Genomic DNA, 19,734 nt, shown 5'->3' with positions numbered 1-19,734 from the left:
GGACCTGACGATCCTAGGACAAATCACTCCGTGATGTGAATCGATCCTGGCTGAACCTTGGAGTCTGGTGTAAAGCCGAATGGCGGACTCTTCAATATTGAACTTCAAAGTCACAACTCGAGATGGAGGAGCCACAACCACAAGACTTGATGACAAGTATAATACTTCATCAACTGTTCTCCCCTTCATCAACAGATCCTCTATTCACAACTCACTACAACAACATCACACATCATTCACTCGCAACCATGGATTCCACAATACTCCAATCCCAGATCGACTCTCTCATCTCCTTCATCGCCTCCCATTGCTCTTCCGGCAAAGGCCTAGGCACCACCTCTTCAGCCATCTATGACACCGCCTGGCTATCCATGATCCAAAAACCCGCAAACTCTGATCACTTCCTCTTCCCCCAATGCTTCACCTACCTCCTCCGGCACCAGCTTCCCTCTGGCGGCTGGACCTCCTACGCCACACCCGTGGACGGCATCCTCAACACCGCCGCCGCCCTCCTCGCTCTCAAGCGCCATTCCACGTACCTCCTTTCTTCTCCTCCATGTCCCCAACCCACACAACAACACCAACAAGAACTCGACAACTGGCCCCTGCACCACCGCATCTCCCAAGCCGAATCAGCCCTCCAATCCATGCTCCTCACCTGGGACGTCGCCACCACCGACCAAGTCGGCTTCGAGCTCCTCGTCACTCGTCTTCTTTCCTTGCTCCAAGACGCCGGCGTGCAAGGCCTCTCTGACTTCCCTGGCTCTGCTACCCTACAAGCCCTGCACGATGCCAAACTCGCCAAATTGCCAGCTGATTACGTCTACCAAGCCCGCTCGACGCTGCATCACTCGCTTGAGGCGCTGGTGGGATACATTGATTTTTCCAAGGTCGGCCATCTGAAGGAGGAAAATGGGAGTATGCTGGCTAGTCCGGCGTCGACGGCGGCGTATTTGATGGGGTTGGCGGAAAAGGGCATGTGGGATGAGGAATCGGAAGCCTATTTGAGGGGGGTGCTGGATAGAGAGAGGTTTGAAGGGGAAGGAGATGGGGAGAAAGAAGATGGAGGGGTGCCGTGTGCGTGGCCGACTGAGACTTTTGAGGTTACGTGGGTTGTTACGACGCTGGCGGAGGCGGGGGTGAGGTTGGGGGATAGGGAGGGGGAAGTGATTAGGGGGTATTTGGAGGAGGGGTGGAGGAGGCAATGGGGGTTGTTTAGTTTTTGTGAGTTCCTTCCTTGCTGCAGTACCTATCCTCGGTGGCTGGTGCTTTTGGTTGAAAAGGGAAGAACCAAATGCTAACTGACTCGATTGTGTGCAGTTCCCGGCGGCCTTGTCGATGCGGATGATACGGCAAGAGCCATCATGGCGTTGAGGCATCTTGGCACCAAGGTGGGCGTCGAGTCGCTCATCAGGACGTTTGAAGCAAAGGATCACTTCAGGACGTACGAAGGGGAAAGGAATCCGAGTATCAGCGCCAACTGCAATGTTTTGTCGTGTCTGCTGATGATGGATGATCCGACGGTTTATGCTCAGCAGATTGTCAAGACGGCAAAGTTCCTTTGTGAACAGGTGTACACGGATAGTGTAAGGGAGAAATGGGTAAGTGCTTCCTTCCCCTTTTGATGACCGTCAGGGACAAACACTGACAGGAAGGTCCAGCACATCAACGAACTCTACTGGATGATGCTCCTCTCCCAGTCCTTGGCCACACTCTTCGACACCATAGCCGCCAACCCCTCCCTCGAGGCTTCCATCTTCCAACTTGCTCCCGAACTTCAGGAGCAAATCCCAATGACTTCCCTCCATGTTCTCACCAAAGTCCTCGGCTCACAGGGCCTCGATGGCTCTTGGGCAAATGGCATCGCTGAAGTCACGGCATATGGCATCCTCACGCTCTCATGGCTCTCCCATCTCCCTTGGATCCAACAACTCGGTCGCATGCATGGCGTCAACTTCATCACCGCTAGCATCGAAAGCGGCAAGGCCTTCCTCGAAGCTCACAAACACGATTGGAAGAAGGGCCAATACCTCTGGATTGAAAAGGTCACCTATGCCTCGCCGGTACTGTGTGAGGCGTATTGTCTTGCTGCGGCAGTTATTCCTGTGCCCGACTTCACTGGTTTGACTGGTGATGTAGATGGTCAGGTTGTGTACAGAACCAAGGAGTCGCTCTTCGTTTCCGAGGGGTTGCTCAAGGGCGTGTTGAAGGCAGGACAGCTCATGTCTCTTACGCCCTTGTTCAGAGACCTGGCACCACAGCTGCTGAGAGTGGCAGAGATGCAGGCTTGTTATGCTCTTGGCTTCTTGCAGTGGAAACGCAAGGAGCTCGGCATCTTCCCAGCTACTGGGGGGGACGAGAAGTACATGGCTTTCATCCCTCTTACCTGGACCGCTAGCAACGCTCTCCGCGTGCAAGCCACCGCCGGCTATGGCCACGGCCACAGTGGAGGCTTGAGCAACTACGTCCTGCAAGAGATGATGGTCCTGTCCATGCTCAACTACCAAGTGGATGAGTACATGGAAACCGCCGTGGAGCGGGACTTTTTGGGTTTCTACAGCGGAAGCTGGGGAAGTTTGGAGGCGGTTCGGGAAGCGATCGGGCAGGTGTTTGAAGAGTTTGCTCCTCCGGGTAGGAAAAGGAGTATCTGGGGAGACGCGGATCATACACCCACCAACCTGAAAGAGATTCGGTCTACGCTCTCCCGCTACGTCAAACACATCTTGCTGCATCCAGCTGTCAGAAGTGCACCGGCGAGTGTACAGGCTAGGTTGAGGAACGAAATGCATACGTTCTTGTTGGCACATGTTCAACATGCTGCTGACAACATCCACTTTGCGGCTGCATCGAACCAAACCTGTCAAGTCGACAATTTGAACTCTTGGGAGCGCGAAACCGGCCTCCCATCTCCTCCCATTACCGAACCCCACGATCCTTCGTCCCCGCCACCATCCAAACGCCGCCGTCTGGCATCTTCCTCATCTTCTTCTTCTTCTTATTCTTCGTCTTCACACAAAACACAAGAGCAGCAACCCAAGATCTTCTCCCCCACAGACTCAAGGACTTTCTACTCGTGGGTTCGCACCACCTCCGCCGACCACACCTCCTGCCCCTTCTCTTTTACTTTTTACACCTGCCTCCTTTCCCACTCTCACCCTTACAACAGCAACAAGACCGAGAACTTGTTCAACAAGGACGCCAGGACAAGTTATGTCGCGGAAGCGATGGTGCGGAGCCTGGCGAGTTTGTGCAGGATGTATAACGATTATGGATCCATTGCCAGGGATGCGAGCGAAGGAAATCTAAATTCGGTGAACTTTGCAGAGTTTCATTTGGCGGCTGGTGCTGCTGGAAAGGGCTGCAGCGGTGGGAATCAAGATAGTGGGGAGGAGGAAGAAGAAGAAGAAGAGAAGAAGAAGGCCAAAGAGGAGCTGATGTGGGTTGCCGAGTACGAGAGACGCGGATTAGAAAGGACACTGGGAGAGCTGGGAGGGTTGGTGGGCAGCGGAGAGATGGAGAGAGTCAAGTTGTTTGTGGACGTCACGGATTTGTATGGGCAGATTTACGTGGTGCGGGATATCGGGGTTGGGGTGAAGAGGTAGGTAGAGCGGTTGATGTCCCACCAATTTTTGTATCTTTCTGTAAAAGTTTTTGTTCTTTTAGCATCTTTGCAGCCTTGGGGGGGAAAAAAGACAGTTAATACCCTCATTCAATGCTCCCGTCGTATCGTGATGTTCCACGCCTTAAAAGGGGCGAGTAAACAAATCGCACTCGTTTCCTTGAATTATTGCGGCACATATAAGAAGTACGGCTGTGCCAAACGTCAACAACCAGCAAGGTCACAGGGACCTTGGCGCAGTTGGCTAGCGCGCAGGTCTCATAGCTTTCTATGATCTGGTGAAATACTAGAGTAATCCTGAGGTCGGGAGTTCGAGCCTCCCAGGTCCCAATCTTTTTGCGGCATTTTTTTGGTTGTATTTGCTAATGTTCACTAGGTTTATTTACTTCTCCTTTTTTCGTGGGATTTTTTGGGGGGGTCTTTCTGGTGGGAAAATATCACACACACTATTGGCAAAACCTTCATCATCTATCTATCTATTCGCGCTCTTTTTTGGCATGTCTAGAAATTGCGCAGGACTAGTCGTCTGTCATCAATGTCTCACAGCATGTCATTAATTCGCAACGATGAGTTGGGGGGATTGAAATTCGGAGAAACATGCGGGGAAATAGACCTTGAAGCTCGTTGCTTCTTGTAAGACAATGTTTTAAGACAGTGTTTCGCGGCGACAATAGTTAGCCACTTCCGGTGTCTATCCTCGTCCAGCTTTGTCTGCTTTGGAGGGGAGGCAGAATGACCACCGACGCCAGGCCTAGAAAGCCGGGTTACGTACAGGTTCGAGTTTTTATCTTGGCAATACATCTTTGTCAATTATGAATCCGATATACCTAGCGTCCATCTCGCATCAACATGCCGTGCAAAAGAGAAGGAGAGTTCGCCAATGATACCGGTTTCCGCTTCCATGTTACCAACCGTCCATCAAGCAATAGGAGGACATCACAAGCATAATATCGTGTCGACAAAATACCATCCTTCGATCCGATTACCACGCAACCTAGGTATCTACTTGGGAATCCCAATCCCACTATCCTTTTCTGTGAATGCCTCCGTCATCGCACTACTTCCCCCCGGACTGACCGGCGTCAAATCGATATCCGTCGGGCTCCCGCTCCTGTCCCTCCGCATGTGATTCCAATCCTCGTGGCCGCTCGGTGAGATTTCCACACCCAAATCGACTCCCCTTGGTGGCATAGCAGCCCCAGTCATGGCTGCTGGCGGCGGTCGTGAAACAGGCACATCATCATTGACTGTTACTACATAGCCCGGGAACTGATTCTCCGGTACATGTACCGCCCGTGATCGCGCTCCTTGTGAAGCGCGAGCTGCTCTCCGTCCGGCCGCCGCCGAAGAGTTGCCGGGAATCCGAAACCTCGCCGGATCAGCCGGGTCCATCCTCCCCCCGGACTCCCTTATCGCATCCTTCCTCCTCACCTCCTTACACGCCAAAATCGACAGCATAAAGTTGATCAACAACATCATGACCGTAATTACTAGCAGAGCAACCCCCAAGCAATACAACTTCCCCTTTCGCCCTTTCAGTTTGCGTCCAGCCGTGTGGTACTTGGTCGCCAGCGCTTCGACGATAGGCGGCACGGCGACGGCGTCGGGTTCAAGGTTAAGATCGCGATCGTTTTCTTCGTCGGCCGAGGTCACCCAGATGCCGACGTAACCCATGGTGGCGATGCAAGCGAGGCAGATGCAGATGTGCACGCCTACGTAGGCGCCCGGGTAGAAGCTGCGGAAGCGGTCGCGGAGGCAGCAGAGGGTGGTGAGGTCGATGAAGTGCCAGATTAGGGTTGCGAATGCCTGTGGTGGAGGGGTTAGTATGATGACCGAGAAGAAGAGAAGGGGGTGGGATATAAAGTGATGATAGGGTGGGAACATGAAGTGATGATGATGGTAGGAGTTGGAAGGTCGGAAGAGGACAGAGGTGGAAGATCAGGGTTGGGGTTATGGAGGCGATGAGACGAACTGGTGGGTGTTGATCAACCAGCAGGGCCAAACTGTTGCGCCGTCACCACCGCCATGGTCATGAAAGGCCAAGACCCTTGACGACGAAGTGATGCGGAAAAGTAAAGAAAAGACGAGAAATGATAATGATAACTTTTAGAAAAAAAAAAAAAAAAAAAAAAAAAAGTACGTACCGTAATGCCCACAAACACAAAACTAACGTGCGCAAACCCTTGATCCCCATACTTGCCCACCATATAACCGACGACTCCAAGGATGGCTACCGCCAGTATCATTGACAGCACGCCCAATATCGACCGTGCCGTGAATAACTTTGCTTTGAGTGATGATAACGACGATGACGACCTTTGCCTTTGTTTACTTCCATTCGTTGTTGGTGTTGTTGTCGTTGTGTGTGACTGGCTGTGGTACTGTTGCTCAAACCCTTCCTCCACATCCCTACTCCCAGCCCTATCTTGTGATATCCTCTTTTCCATTTTCCCAACTGTCGATGGATGCCCGTTTGATGTGTTGATGTCAAAGTGGTCAAAGTGCCGGGTTGATAAATGCGTGCGTGTGATTGGTCAAAAATGTCCGAGATGAAAGTGGACCCCGAAGCGGTGCCGAACCGGATGAGGTTAAGGAGGTCGAGACGGTGCGGCGACGACGGCGGCCCCGGGCAGTGCCAGGTCCAGGTCCCGTCCGACGTCTGACGTCAATGTCGACACGGGCAACCGACCCCGACTTTGGACGGTGTGCTGCGGGGAACTGGAGGTGGTGTGGTGCTAGTCCGACTTTTTGTTGTCCGATTTTCCTATGCTCAAATGCGCCGTTCCCTTGTGAGAAACGCCAAATCGGACGTGGGTGACAGACTCCTCCAAATTATAGTTGAGATTAACCCGGGTCCCCGCCTCTTTCCTGTTTTGCTCCGATTTCCTTGTCGGTAGCGGTGTGTTTCCCTTGCCCGCCTATGCCCAAGTCCCCAATAACCCAATGCAGAAATGCAGTATGCGCAATGCTCGAAGTTGATTGTCGTTATGTCGTTAATGTGTGATGTTGCCTTGTTGTTATGTCGATGTTGTATTCAAGGAATCTGTGTTGCAAGATGGGTGGGATACAAAAGGGGGGAGATCAACAACTCTGGGAATCCGGAAAGCGACTCTGATGGACCCCATAAAATGTCAGACAGAACTTGAAGCGACACGGAAAAGAAAGTTGAGAAAGAAGCAGGCGCCGGGCAGTCCGCCTTTTTGAACCAGGTGCCCGATATTTGTTGCCAATGCTGCCACCGACCTTTTCCGTTTGCCATGGATTGCCATGGCTTGCCATGCCCAAAGCCCAAGACCGCCCAAGACCGTCCCAAGAAACGGGCGGAAAACAAACAACGAAGGACAAGGAAATAACGAAAAAAGCAAACGACGGGACTGACACTTACTGGAACAAGCCCAGGCGGGCAACGATCGAGCTAACAATGCGTGCCGCAACCTAACACGCCTGACTGGACAGCCCAGGCTAAGTCGCAGAGTATCAGATACAGCTGCCCAGAAAACGCCCAGAGGATCAAGTGGGTGCTCTCTGTTCACGCAGAACACGCGGCGTTCATCTGGAGAACAAACCGCAGCGATGGAAACATGGAAAAGTCCCCCGCTTCAACGAGGTCAGAGGACAGAGCGAGGGCTCCATCTGTCTGGGTGTTTTTTTTTTCTTTTCTTATTTTTTCACCTTTCACTTCCACCCAAGTTGCTTGGCTTTTTGAAGTGGAAATGACGACGGGCCCCCTCTGTTTCGCTCTGTTCCTTCCCCCTTTGGCAGATCGCCGGAGCTGCTTGGCTCACCCTTGATGCATCCTTGGCGGTGATCTTGGCGGACTGCCAACCATCAATCGAGCCTCCTTGGCGGTAAAGGGTTGCTTTCTTGGCCACAGCCTGCGTGTGTGCTGGGCGTTATGTATCATGCTGGGCAGATGATGTTCGCCCTCTTGTTTCTCCGGCTTGGGGTTTGGGGGCTGTGATTCGTTTACACAAGAGATGAGAGATGCCGATGCCGATACGGATGCTGTGCCTTTCAGGCAAGTATGTAAGATCGATGGGTGCTGTGACGTTGACAGTTGTATCGATATCCATGAGTCAAAGTCAGAGTGCCATCCGATGTCAACTCCAAAAATTCGATAAGAAAACTATCGTGAAAAAAGGATAAACAAATGACAGTCCACTGCTTGCTTGCTTGCTGATTGCTTCGCCAAGCCCACTTCTTGCTTGCGTCGTGGATTTTGTCGGGTTTTAGGTAACACATGGCAAACCCAAGGCCTTGGCTTTCGGTGCTGGCAAATGTCTCGGAATGAAAACGACGATGCCAAGATAAAGGAAATGTCATCTTCCCGATTGACGGCATGTCACGGCATGACAGCACATGATGTTGAGCATAGCTCCGCTTGCGTAGTAGAGGCATCCAAGTCCCAAGTCCAAATTCCCCACTTCAAGCATTTATTTTGGTATTTCTCCCAAGGCCTCAACACTTGGCAATGCGTCAAACTTTCCGTATGTACTCTTCCCTTTCTATACGCTTCATTCAAAGACTGTCAAGAAACTCCTGTTGACAACTTGGATGGCTCAAAAGAGCGCTTTTCAGTGAATTTCTGCATTTTGGGTCCAGAGTACGTTTGGCCGAAAGACATGTCTTGAGAAGAACAGACGAGGTCTGTGTTAACTCCCGCAAAAGGAAATTGTGGGCCAAATCTTTAGTTTAGTTTCGGTTTGAAAACCCCGAGTTTACGGACTGGGCGGCTGTGGGCGGCTCTGGGCGCCCGGAAGCACGGCAGCTAAGGAACGCTAAAAACAGGTAAAAATAGGGGTAGTAAACATACCTACCCTCGCTGCTGCCAAAGTCGGACTGTAAACTTCATGATGTTGCCGGCAAAGGCGGAAAAGAGAGACAGATATATACTGGCCTCGCTACCTATCCAGGGCAATTCCACGAGATCCCTCACACCGCTCACCCAAAGGCTGCTGGGTATGGGTTCCTAGCTAGTCTTGCTGCCCTGCTTCACCTCCAAGCTCACCACATTCTCACCATCCGTAGCTCCCGCCGTTGTCCCCTTCCAACATAGGGGCCAGTCCGCAAACACCACCTTCTCCTTGACCGAAGGTGTGGGTTGATTGTCCGGCTATCAAAGTGGTCCAGTCGGACGGAAGGGAAGTGGAAAGGAAGTGAGGGCGGTCGTCGCCGGCATCAGATGCCCGATCCGCTCTATGCCATGTCCTTCCTGAGACACCAGGCTCCGGTCGCCGTTGATCTTTTGTCGAGACGCGCGTTTTGGATATTGTAACCGGACGTTTCAATACCACGCTCACTCGTTGTGTAACAGAACTGCTACCGACTGGCAGGGTTGATGGATGCGATGGAACTTGAAAGGAACTTTGAACTGAAATGCGACATGGACAAGTGTGAAATGGGATTGCATCCCAATGAAAGCTGGGCCTGGGCGGAGGATATTCTGCTAACAGATTTTTGGCAAACGTTAACTAACTTTTGATAAGCCCCTAATATCAGCCAAACTAAGCTTTCTACTTGACGCACTGACCGCCCGTTTACCTATGGTTGGTTGCAATTGCAATGCCTCCGGCAGTTGCAATGCGGGCAGTGATGCAAGCGAGGGGACCTGAGTGCTTCGGGCAGGTCACAGCGGCAGGCAATAGTTGACGCCCACTGAAAATGCGGAGTTGCAGTCCGGGCTTTGCATTCGTTTTTGTTGATTTGACATTCGCCCGCCCGCTTTTGCATCCGGCAGCCGATGACACTGGCGACGGCTGATACAACTGAAACCACGATAGGCTGTACGGTAGAAGCAGCATAGTCATCCATCTCATCATCTTTACGATTGATGATTGCTTACTTGCTTGCCACCCGACCATCCCGCCGCCGTCATTCATCAACCACCCCTCCCTCCCCCCCCGACTTAGCTCTCTCGTCTCTAGGTCTATCTAGTGCGTAATCAAATCGTCTTTGTCATCGAACGAGAAGCCCTCAAACCGCATCCAACCCATTCGTTTCCCTTCCATCGACTCCGGCTTTTCATTCTTCAACCTTTAACAACAACAACAACAACACCACCACTTCTATCCTCGACCCATATTATAATAATCATCATCATCACATTCTCCCGCAGAGCATCGTCACTTCGAATCCACAAGCTGCTGCTGAGTCCAGCATTTACGAGCGATTTCCCCGACGTCTCATCTTGTCACCGCCCAGACCAGCATCGCTGCCGAGTTTACCTCGTTATCTTATCGCTTCATTACGCAATCTCCAGTCCAGTCCATCTTCGAAATACCATACAATTACCCAGATAATCACAATCACCCACGCCAATCACTTACTTTGTCACCCATACCAGTACCAGGAATCGCGTTGATTTCTGATACTCTCGACAACACGGATCCACAATGCGACGACCGTCGGATAGCTTGACCGAACCCGCTCGGAACCTTGAAGAATCAGTCGGATCCCCATCGCCAACTACCCCCGATCCCACCACCGATCTTTCTCTCCCGCCCCCTGAAGAGCAGATAGTAAGCCAACAGGCCGACGTCAACGTTGATCCCGCTACTGTCACACCACCCCCGCACATTGCCGCCCGCCTCTTCATCCGGCCCACCAATCAGACCCGCCGCAAAGACAGTGCAGCTTCGTCGCGGCGCAACAGCTTCTCGTCCGCCCATTCCCGCTCTTCTCACGGCTGCGGTCGCGACGTTGGTCCCCAGAGCAAGTATGTCGCCCAACACTTGCGCCGCGCCTCCATCCTCGAAGACCGAAAGGCCCGCCTGGCCGACCGTGCCGCCCATGCCGAGAAAGTCCGCATCCGAGCCGCCAAGGCCAAGGCCACCGTCAAGGATATCACACAAAGCGAAGAGAGAGCCATTGCGGCTGCCATGGCTCGCGAACGCAACCTAGCCGAGATCGCCGCCGCCTGTGCCGAGGAGGTCAAGCGGGCCAAGCAGATTGCCGAGACTATGAAGGAGAAGCGCGAGCAGGAGAACAAGAAACTCAAGATGCAGATGGAAGAACGTCTGGCCGAAGCCGAGAGGAGAAGGGAAGAACTCCGTAACCGCAACGCTGCCAAGGTCAAGTGCAGGGAGCGCGGTCAGAGCCTTGTCACAAGGAAACCCACCTTGGTCGAGGTCATGCCCGAGGTCAAAGAAGTCAAGGAGCGCGAGTCGAGCCCCATGAGGCCCGAGGCCGCCGCCAGTAGAATTCAGTGGTGGTGGAAGTCCATGAGTCGCAAACGGGCCGTAGCCGAGTTCAGCGCGCTAGGCCTCACCATCGACGTTGTTAGAGAGACGTCCTTTGATACCGTTACCAGCTTGCTGTCGCAGGAGAACGTCTTGGTGGCCACCTCTCGAGTGCTCCGCATCTGTGGGCTCAACGAGGGTGCGCCTGGGTCAGTGGAAGAGATGACGGCTGTCCGCTCGTTTCTGAGCGCCTTCCTTATCCTCGGCCACCCGTCCCAAGTGCTTAGCAATAAGGAGGGTACCGGAGAACCAGAGCAGGTTGGGTCCGCCCTGGCGAAACCAATCCCTCGTGATGATCTGGCTAACCCTCAGTTGCAGGAACTCGTTGGCAAGGCTGGTGACCTACTAATCTCTTTTGAGAACATTCTAGGCCGACTGACCGCGTTTAATAACTACACTCCGCCACCGGCCCTGTTGGAGTCGTTCCCCGAGGTCTACGCTACCTTTTACAATGCTTTCATTGCCTGGAAGGCCCGTGATTCCAGCTCTCTGGTTGAGCTCATGGTGATGCAGTTCGTCGAGCTGGACGCTATTTGGGAGTCCGTCAAGGACAGCACAGATGGGTCCGTTGACCAGGTGTACAGAGAAAGCATTCGAGAAAACCAGCTGCTACTATTGGTTCGCATCAAGAAACTTGCCGGACCCGTCCGTGGCAAGCAGCTGGTAACTGAAGCTGTCAGGGCAGCCCGCAAGGCTAGAGTCAAGAAGCCTCGCGGTGATTTGAAGCCCCGTGTGGCAGAGCAGTCAGAATCGGAGACAGGCATGGGCGTCCTTGGTGACGGCAGCAACCAGGGTCAACAGACCCAGACTCCCACGCCCCCCTCCACTCCGGCCAGACAGGGCGAGACCTTCAAGATCAGCGTCGTGCTGCCACACACCAAGAGCCTCTTGCCGGAAAACAGGGTGGTTGTGCATGAGCTGGCCATCAATAGGGACTTCCGTACCGAGCCCAGCGAATACCACGAGCAACAAGCCCATCTGCTCGCACCCCTCTTCCAAGAGATGCGGGCAACGATGCAGGCGGACAATCAAGAAGTACACTTTATGCTTCTGCTGCGGGTTGCCGATATGATCCGCGAGAAGCTCCAGCGGCTTGTCAGACCTGGAAACCCCATGCACACGCTGATCGGCGAGCTTCTTGATACGGAAATGGCCCAGCGTCAGTTTGCTATGGGCAGCTTCTCCTACGAGAAACTGTTCCAAGCCATGGGAACACTCCTGCCCAAGCTCTGTGCGCCTGTCCGCGACGACGAAGTCAAGATTCTTGCCGAAGAAAAGCTCGTCCAAGGCACGTATGTTGACCGTCTCGAGGCATTAAATGCCTTCATCGATGTCATGCTTAGTGACTATGCCAACTACCTACTTCAACAAGCCGCGCCCCAACTGATCGAGCAAGCGCCCTCGTACGAAGCCAAAGCCTTTGCCGCCGATATCGAAGCCGGACGCTACGATCTTTCGGCTGCCAAAGCCGCCTGGCGCGCCGCACGTGTGAAGCTGATGGGCGAAGCTAGCCGCCGCGATCCCGAAGGTGTTGACATTCCTCGTTCTCGCCCCACTGCCAACAAGATCTACAACCAAATGCTCGTGGACCTCTTCACCCAGCCGCATCCACTCAGCATTGACGAGATGCCCGCAATGCTGCGGCTCGATCACAAGCGTGTCGTCGAAGCGGGCCGCGTTACCAAGAGGATCATCACCACAGGTGCTATCCTCCTCCAATGCAAAAACCTGCTCAAGCGCGACGTCCGCGGGCCCTGGCGAACGGAATCCCAGCGCATTTTGGCTGTACTCGAGCGGAGCGAATCATCCTCGGACCCCGTCCCTACCGATCAAACAGTTGACGGGATCCTCACCGCTCTCGAAGCCGGCCGCTCCATGCCCGCTGCTACCAAGGTTCACCTACGTGCCTTTGTCACCAAGCTCGTCCTCTCGGCCGCTTCCATCACGGCCGAAAACCGTGAACCTAGCGATCCCGTCCTTCGTCTGCTGCTGAGCAGGTTGAGGGCCTATGTCTTGCAAAGACTGGCGGCTAGCGCGTCGGCTTCGGAAAATGTCAAGGCTACTAGTACCGCTGGAGAGAAGCTGGCGGGTTTGGGTCTAGCAGAGTTTGTGGATAAGGTGAGGGATTTGGTGGAGATGCTTGGGAGGGTCGGGGAGGTGGATAGAGGGGCGCATGGAGTGTGGTGGGATCAGGTTGCGGAGACTGGAGGGTGAGGCTCAGTAAGGGGAAAGTGGATGGGGGGGCATTTGCGCAACGAAGAGAGTTGATTGGAAGAGGGAAGGGGGGGAGTGATTGCATATATACCATGGCGTTTTTGGTCTTTTGTTTGGGTATCGTTGTCTGTGCCATGGCATGGCACCAGCGATGAGTTTTTCTGGTTTCCATCTGTTTTAGGCGTTGAGGATTTGCAAATGAGCTATAAGGCTCTCGCAAGGGAATAGGCTTCCATGGCATGGGATCGGATATTGTCAGTTTGTGATGGTTTCTGTTTTCGTCGGGATGATTCAAAGCATTCACAGTCCATGATCATTTGACAGGATCATGAATAGCATCTACTACCAGTATATCTGTGTCTCGTTCACGTTACTTAGCGTCGCTGATGTGACAGCGAATGCAAAAAAAGAATGATTATCATTTTCCCCCTTTTGCTCGTTGTTTTCTCAAGTTTCATCTATAAAGCCTTACCTATCTCTCAACTGCTCTCCTCTGCTCCCGTTACATTGATGACATGGCGGATTTACACGAAGTTTGGGGTAGTGCAGTTGAAGAGATGCGATAGGCCGAGAGTCCGAACAGATATGCAGTGTAGGGGGCATGTGCATGCACTACACTAGACTATGGTGCACCCTAGACTACCTAAGTATCTACTACGCTACTAGTGTAGTGTCGACCAAACGCTAATGAACCCGAGTTGGTTTACGGCATTGTAGGTAAGGTCAGGTAAGGTAAGCTACCACGCTACCTTAGTGTAGTGTAGTGTAGTCTAGTGTAGGTAAGGTATGTAGGATTGACGACGTCTTCTCTCCTAACCTTCCTAGGTAAGCTCAAACTAAGGTATGTTTCACCTGGGGGGAACGTGACGAATGTAAACACGTGCAGCCAGCAAGGCCGGCGGTTATGCCGGTACCGGCTTGGGTAGGTAATATGTACTACTATCATGTCCCAACTCAGCGAAGGTTCCGGCTGGCCCGAGAGACATATGATGGAACTGGTAAACCCGAGCGAGGTATCCAGCATGTTACCTAGGTCAGTTTATGCTAGTTGACATGGAAAGACTCGGAAGCTGATATGATTGGAACGAATTAGCTAGGTAGGTAGTTTGGAACAAGGAAGAACAAAAAGAAGAAGAAGAAGAAGAAGAAGAAGAAGAAGAAGAAAGAAAAAAAGGAGAAGGAAGCACGTGGAGGGGGCCGGGCGGGCGGGCGGGTGGGTAGGTGGTGGTGGCGCGGGCGGGAGGGGGCCGGTGTGAGGGTGAGACCGTGAGGGTGTCATGCAAAGTAGATCGAGAGCCTGACAGACAGACAGACAGACAGACAGACGGCTATGTACGTCTAGATATCAATCGGCATGAACTATAGGTGCCCGGTATGTACTGCGGTTGCAGAATTGGCAGGCACCTATGTACGTCCTACATACGCTAGGTAGGTAGACTACCTACACTACTACACTACGTGTACAGGTAGGTCGCCGCAGCCTGTTCGCCGATAGGACCTGGGGCCTGGGATCGGGTTGCAATCACAGTGAGAAGGTAACTGCACTACTAGGTACAGCGTGTCCCGCCATTTCCCAGGCAGGCATGTTACAACGTCTGCCTGCTGAGGACCTGATTGAAGAGATCCATACCTACCTACCTATGTAGGTAGCTTGGGTGTCAATCACGGCATCGAGTGTGTGAGTGTACGTGCGTGCGTCTGGTGCGACTAGGTGATTTCATGTCTCATGTGCGAGTGATTCCCCTTTCAAAATGTTATTTTGGGAGAAAGAAGGTGGTTGAGAGAGAAAGGAGAGATGGATGGATGGATGGATGTGGTGTTGCTTTTTAGGTACTGGTACAGGTATAGGTACAGGTACAGGTACCTAAAGTCTAGAGGTAGGTACCTTGTAGGTAGGTACATAAGCTTTTGTGGGGAATCTTCATGCGGATGGATCGGTAGTTAGTGATCGACGGGCGACGACGGGGCCGTCCGAGGGTTGTTTACTACACCGCACGCATGGGCCCCTTCCATGGGTTTCATCACACTCACACACACACACACCTCACCTTTTGAAGAATGTGATATCAGCACGCTAAACTGGGAAGAGGTTGCGAATGCCGATTCGGAGCTAGATGGCTGACGACGGGTTCATGTTCGTGGAAGGCACATAGGCGGCGGGAGGTGGAGGCGGAGGTGGAGGTGGAGGTGAGTGGTGAGTGTGTGATGATGCATCGCCGATGTTGATTCTACCTAACCTTACCTTACCTACCAGGTGGGGATCAAGGATCGCAGGAATACGGCATTGTTGTTGCTATAAAGATGGCATGGAAGAACTTAGGTTGTCTGTCGTATACTTACCTCTACACCTCCAGGATAGCAAGCAATCGATTTTCGTGAGCTTTTAGGCTTTTGACTACATACATTACCTGCAGGTACCTAGAGGAGGTAAGGCAAAACATATCTTTGATCCTCCGATCCTCAACAGCCACAACGAGCATCATGCCTTCTCACTCCGAGCATTCTTCCTCTGACTCCTTGGACCTGCCCTCAGAGTCACCGGCATTCTACCAGAACCCATCCGCCTCTTTAGGGTCATCGTCAACAGTCGAGCCCCCTTCATCGCCTACTATGACGTCCTCCTCCTCCTCCTCCTCTTCTTCGCCCATGGGCTCATCCCCCTTCCTGGCTCCCTCCTCCCCCATCGAGCCACCCGACCTGCTGGAGCTCCCCACTCCAACTTCCTCTGGCACCATCCACCAAAGTCAACCCCAAGAACGAATCCTCATCCTCGGCGCAACCGGTAACCAAGGCCGCGGCACTGTCCACGCCCTCCTCTCCTCCTCCAAACTGCACCTCGCCAACTTCCACCTCGCCGCCCTCGTCCGCAACCCCACCTCGGCCGCCTCCCTCTCCCTCACCTCCTCCTCATCACAATCCGGCGCTGGAATTCCTCCAATCCCCCTCTTTATAGCCGACTACTCCTCCCCCGCCACTCTCTCTGCCGCATTTGCCGCATTCCTCCCCACCACGGTCTTCTTCCCGCCCATCCTCTCCGACGACTTTGCTCTCGACTTGACTTATGCGCAAAACGTCATCTCCGCCGCTCGGCAGTGCGGCTCCGTCCGTTCCTTCATCGTTAGCACCGCCTTGGGAACCGATCGCCGCTCCGAGTTCAAAGGGTGGGGCAAGAACGGCGAGTGGTATCCCATGGGTAGCTACTGGCGGGCCAAAGGCGAGATTGAGAAGCGAGTAAAAGAAGCCGGGTTCGCGAGCTGGACGATCATTAGGCCGGGTTGGTTCTTGCATTGTTTGGTGCCGCAGAGGATGTGCGGGTGGAGTTATCTGGGGTTTAGGGAGACGGATGAGGTCAAGACCATCAGGACAAGTTGGAGGAAGGGGACAAAGGTGGCGTGGGTGGATGCAGAGGATGTGGGGGTTGTGGTGAGGGCTGTTGTGGAAGATTTATGCGAGGGGGGTGGGAAGAAGTATCGGAATAGGGGGGTGGATTTGGCGGTGGAGGCTGTGGCGGTGGGGGAACTGGCGAGGAAGATGGCGAGGGTGTTGGGGGAGGATGTCAAAGTGTTGTATGCGGAAGAGCAGCAGGTGGGTGGGGAGGCGATGACGGCGGTTGACACGTATCCGATTGCCATCAGTCAGAGGTGGGCGAATGAGTTTGATACAACGTATGGTGTTGATGCGGCGAGGGAGTTGGGGCTGTTAGGGAAGTTGACGACGATGGATGAGTTTTTGGACAGAAACAAGGGGTTGCTTTGATGCATGTGGGAAACATTGGGAGGGAGGGTGGACCAGATATCTTGTTGCATATTCGCCACTACCTATAGACCCTCATTAACGGAAACCTCGACGGTACCGGCCTCGTCCGAGACAAAATAGATGAGGCCAGCCAACAGATTAAGTAAACCAGTCCGCTACCGCTCGTTAAGATCATAAAAGGCCCTTGCAAGACTGTGATAGGGATTACAACAATTCGAAAAGACGTCGGCTAGAGTCTTATTTGGGTATTACTATCCAGGAATTGCCTAGAACTCAATATCAGAGGTGTAACCAAGATGCTTGGATGCGTAGTGGGAGTATACCTGAGGTATAATGTCAAAGGTCTCAACTATTCTGTCCTTATGCCGTTCTCGTATCCTTTGAATGAGTCGCTGATATCTGTACCGTCTGAGATGACAAGCTGGGCATCGCTCTGCGAAGCCACAGGTTCCGAAGGGAGAAGCTGGGAAACCTCGACGGTACCGGCGTCGACCGCATCAAAGAACTTTTCCTCTTCGGCCGTGTCAAACCCGAAGATATCCTTCACTTTTTGGCAAGCTGTCCGGTTACGCCGGCGTCATCACGACAATATTCTCCCAACAATCTATCAAGATCGAAACTGGGTCGAACTGCTATCTCGGCCCGTGCCTCAAGCATTCTGCTCATGAGAGGTACCCCGTTAGGTTCTACTCGGACGATCTCTATTGGTAGGGCCAGGCCGAGGGACTTGGTTTCGTCTTTGTTTAGTGGAGGAATCGGAGGAATCAAGAGAACCTGGATGGCCATCTTGCTGAAGCTGAAGAAGGAGAAGAAATACTGGTATCTTTTTAGTAGATGTACTAACGAGATACAATGTATCAGTGTCTTACTTCTTCAATGGTATGCGTTTTATTATTGTCGATGATGCGAATTCTACAAGTATCTACAAATTCCACTATTTGAGTTTCCTTAATATCAAGAATATTCCCATTCGAATTTCCTCAATGTTAAGAATATTCTTGATAGGGATCGAAATCTTGACGCTGTCTCCATCATTGTGCGAGTGGAAGATGACCCGTTGTATGCTCTTGCCATCGATATTGAGCGGGAATTCGGAGGCTAATGTGGACGTGTAACGTTTGGAGTTGTCGAATCGAAGTGGGCCAATTGCTGGGCTGTAGAATGGGAAAAGCCTGTTGCCATATTGTGTGTGCCTGTGTCAATGAGGGGCACTGGATTTGGGATCGGATGAAAACACTGCAGCCCAAGCAGGGGCAGAATGACGAATAGATAGAAATAAAAGAAGAAGAAGAAAAAGAAGAAGAAAGGTCTTGGAGAGCACAAGGTCGGCCTTTAAAAGGTTCTTTCCAAAACGGTACTACCTAGACGACCCAAGAGTGAAATGTTCGGTTGCCATGGCTGCCTTCCCTCGCTGTGTTGGAGTGTCGGTTGATCTGCGGATAAGTACCACGGAAGAGCATTGACCATGACCGTAACGGGACTGCTCCTGCTATTCCGGCTCGCTCCGCAATATCTGCCCCTGGAACAAAGGGGGAGCGAGACCGGAGCTCGGACAAGAGACGGGAACTAAAGATGTTGAACAAGGAAAGTTTCCTGGGAAGAGGGCCTGGCGTACGTAGGTACCGTAGTGGGAAAATCTGTTTCCAGACATGCGTTGTGGTTGTTGGACAATAACCACAATCAATGTTTAATAACCAATGCATGTTTCTTATAGGGGGTAAGCGCTGTAAAATAGTGTCCTTGGTTTTGGAGCCGGGTTGGGTCCGAATCTCGAAATTTCTCAAAGTCTCAAAGTCCTACCTTCCTTCTACCACCCAAAGGTCTCTTTATCAACGGAAAGAACTAGCCATTCCTTCCAGAAAAGACCGAATGGCTCAGTGGCTAAGCGGTTAATGAAGTAGTTCTTCAGTTTTCATTCTTGCTCGTGAACTTTGTTCGATTCCTATTCGTGACCAACTTTTTGAAACTATTCCCAAAGACCTTTCAAATAATGCCGGCCTTCACCTTGAAAGGCCACTATCAAGACCACTAAAGTATAGAAGCTTATACCCTATACTTTTAACTTCTAGGATCTTGGGAGACGATCAATGTTTGGAAAACAATTCTTATTTTCTTTACACGTATTATCTATCAGACAACGCTTGTTGTGACTTAGGGTTTCCCGCTTCGGTACCGTAGCGGGAAATCCCCCAAGACATCTAGCATAGTAGGCTTTACTACCTCTAGGCTAGGTAATTCAACTAGGCTAGTTGAATCACCTAGCCTAGTTGTTCAATAGAAGGCTCTGATTGGTCAATTTAGGTGCCCCCTATAACGGTGCGCTAGACTTTTTTTTTTTTTTTTTTTTTTTTTTTTTTTCCACCTGGGCTACTCTTTCCTAAACTCAAAATCCAAATCCTTATATAGATAGAAAGAACGAGCGTTCTTATCAATCAATTGGGCCAGTCACTCAATGGTTCTCGTCGTCGCTTTCTTTCTTCCTATCACCAGTTCGATCCCGCTGGTGGTCATCTTTTTTCGCGTGAAAAGTTTCGCGCAGAAGTGCCCGTGTAATTGTGTGAATGCCCTCATCCGGACTTTGAAGTCAAAGTCAAAGACTACCTACTAGGTACTATAGTAACTACTACCAATGGCCCTTATAGGGACCTTCCAGAAGGTCCTTATAAGGGTCTTTAGCTTTTGCTTTTTTGCACCCAAATCCGACCAATCAGAACCCTCCATTTTTCAACTAGGCTAGGTGAATCATCTAGGTTAGGCTTACTATTATGGTTAGAAACTGAACTTAGCTTAGTACCCCCCTACTATGCTAGATGCCATCCTTATATGCCCGCTGCGGTACCCTTTCGCTGTCTTTATTGTGGCATTTATTGTCGATACTACAGATCTCCGGAGACACCGACAATGAGA

At 52.1% G+C, this 19,734-nt stretch overlaps 5 protein-coding genes across 5 annotated transcripts; 3 read left to right on the top strand and 2 right to left on the bottom strand.

Moving 5' to 3' along the window:
• Window positions 1–248: 248 nt before the first annotated feature.
• NEUTE1DRAFT_123549 (uncharacterized protein) lies at window positions 249–3,602 on the top strand (the record flags this gene model as incomplete). The annotated part of the gene is made up of 3 exons (XM_009854577.1): window positions 249–1,224; window positions 1,321–1,601; window positions 1,701–3,602. The coding sequence occupies 3 exons, from the start codon at window positions 249–251 to the stop codon at window positions 3,600–3,602; spliced, it is 3,159 nt and encodes a 1,052-aa protein (XP_009852879.1).
• A 1,019-nt stretch (window positions 3,603–4,621) lies between these two features.
• NEUTE1DRAFT_147648 (uncharacterized protein) lies at window positions 4,622–5,865 on the bottom strand (the record flags this gene model as incomplete). Its single annotated transcript, XM_009854576.1, has 2 exons — window positions 4,622–5,425; window positions 5,764–5,865. 2 exons carry the CDS (start codon window positions 5,863–5,865, stop codon window positions 4,622–4,624), a joined length of 906 nt encoding a protein of 301 aa, XP_009852878.1.
• A 4,146-nt stretch (window positions 5,866–10,011) lies between these two features.
• NEUTE1DRAFT_66342 (uncharacterized protein) lies at window positions 10,012–13,504 on the top strand (the record flags this gene model as incomplete). The annotated part of the gene is made up of 1 exon (XM_009854575.1): window positions 10,012–13,504. The coding sequence occupies one exon, from the start codon at window positions 10,012–10,014 to the stop codon at window positions 13,069–13,071; it is 3,060 nt and encodes a 1,019-aa protein (XP_009852877.1).
• A 2,048-nt stretch (window positions 13,505–15,552) lies between these two features.
• Window positions 15,553–16,973, top strand: NEUTE1DRAFT_47974 (uncharacterized protein; the record flags this gene model as incomplete). The annotated part of the gene is made up of 2 exons (XM_009854521.1): window positions 15,553–16,656; window positions 16,896–16,973. 2 exons carry the CDS (start codon window positions 15,553–15,555, stop codon window positions 16,971–16,973), a joined length of 1,182 nt encoding a protein of 393 aa, XP_009852823.1.
• A 203-nt stretch (window positions 16,974–17,176) lies between these two features.
• NEUTE1DRAFT_139268 (uncharacterized protein) lies at window positions 17,177–17,613 on the bottom strand (the record flags this gene model as incomplete). Its single annotated transcript, XM_009854574.1, has 2 exons — window positions 17,177–17,385; window positions 17,448–17,613. 2 exons carry the CDS (start codon window positions 17,611–17,613, stop codon window positions 17,177–17,179), a joined length of 375 nt encoding a protein of 124 aa, XP_009852876.1.
• Between the last annotated feature and the right edge of the window lie 2,121 nt (window positions 17,614–19,734).

Source organism: Neurospora tetrasperma, assembly GCF_000213175.1.
Source record: "Neurospora tetrasperma FGSC 2508 unplaced genomic scaffold NEUTE1scaffold_5, whole genome shotgun sequence".
In the NCBI taxonomy this organism is placed as follows: Eukaryota; Fungi; Ascomycota; class Sordariomycetes; order Sordariales; family Sordariaceae; genus Neurospora; species Neurospora tetrasperma.
Note: the sequence above shows the minus strand (reverse complement) of the source record. Positions and strands in the feature narration are given on the sequence as shown.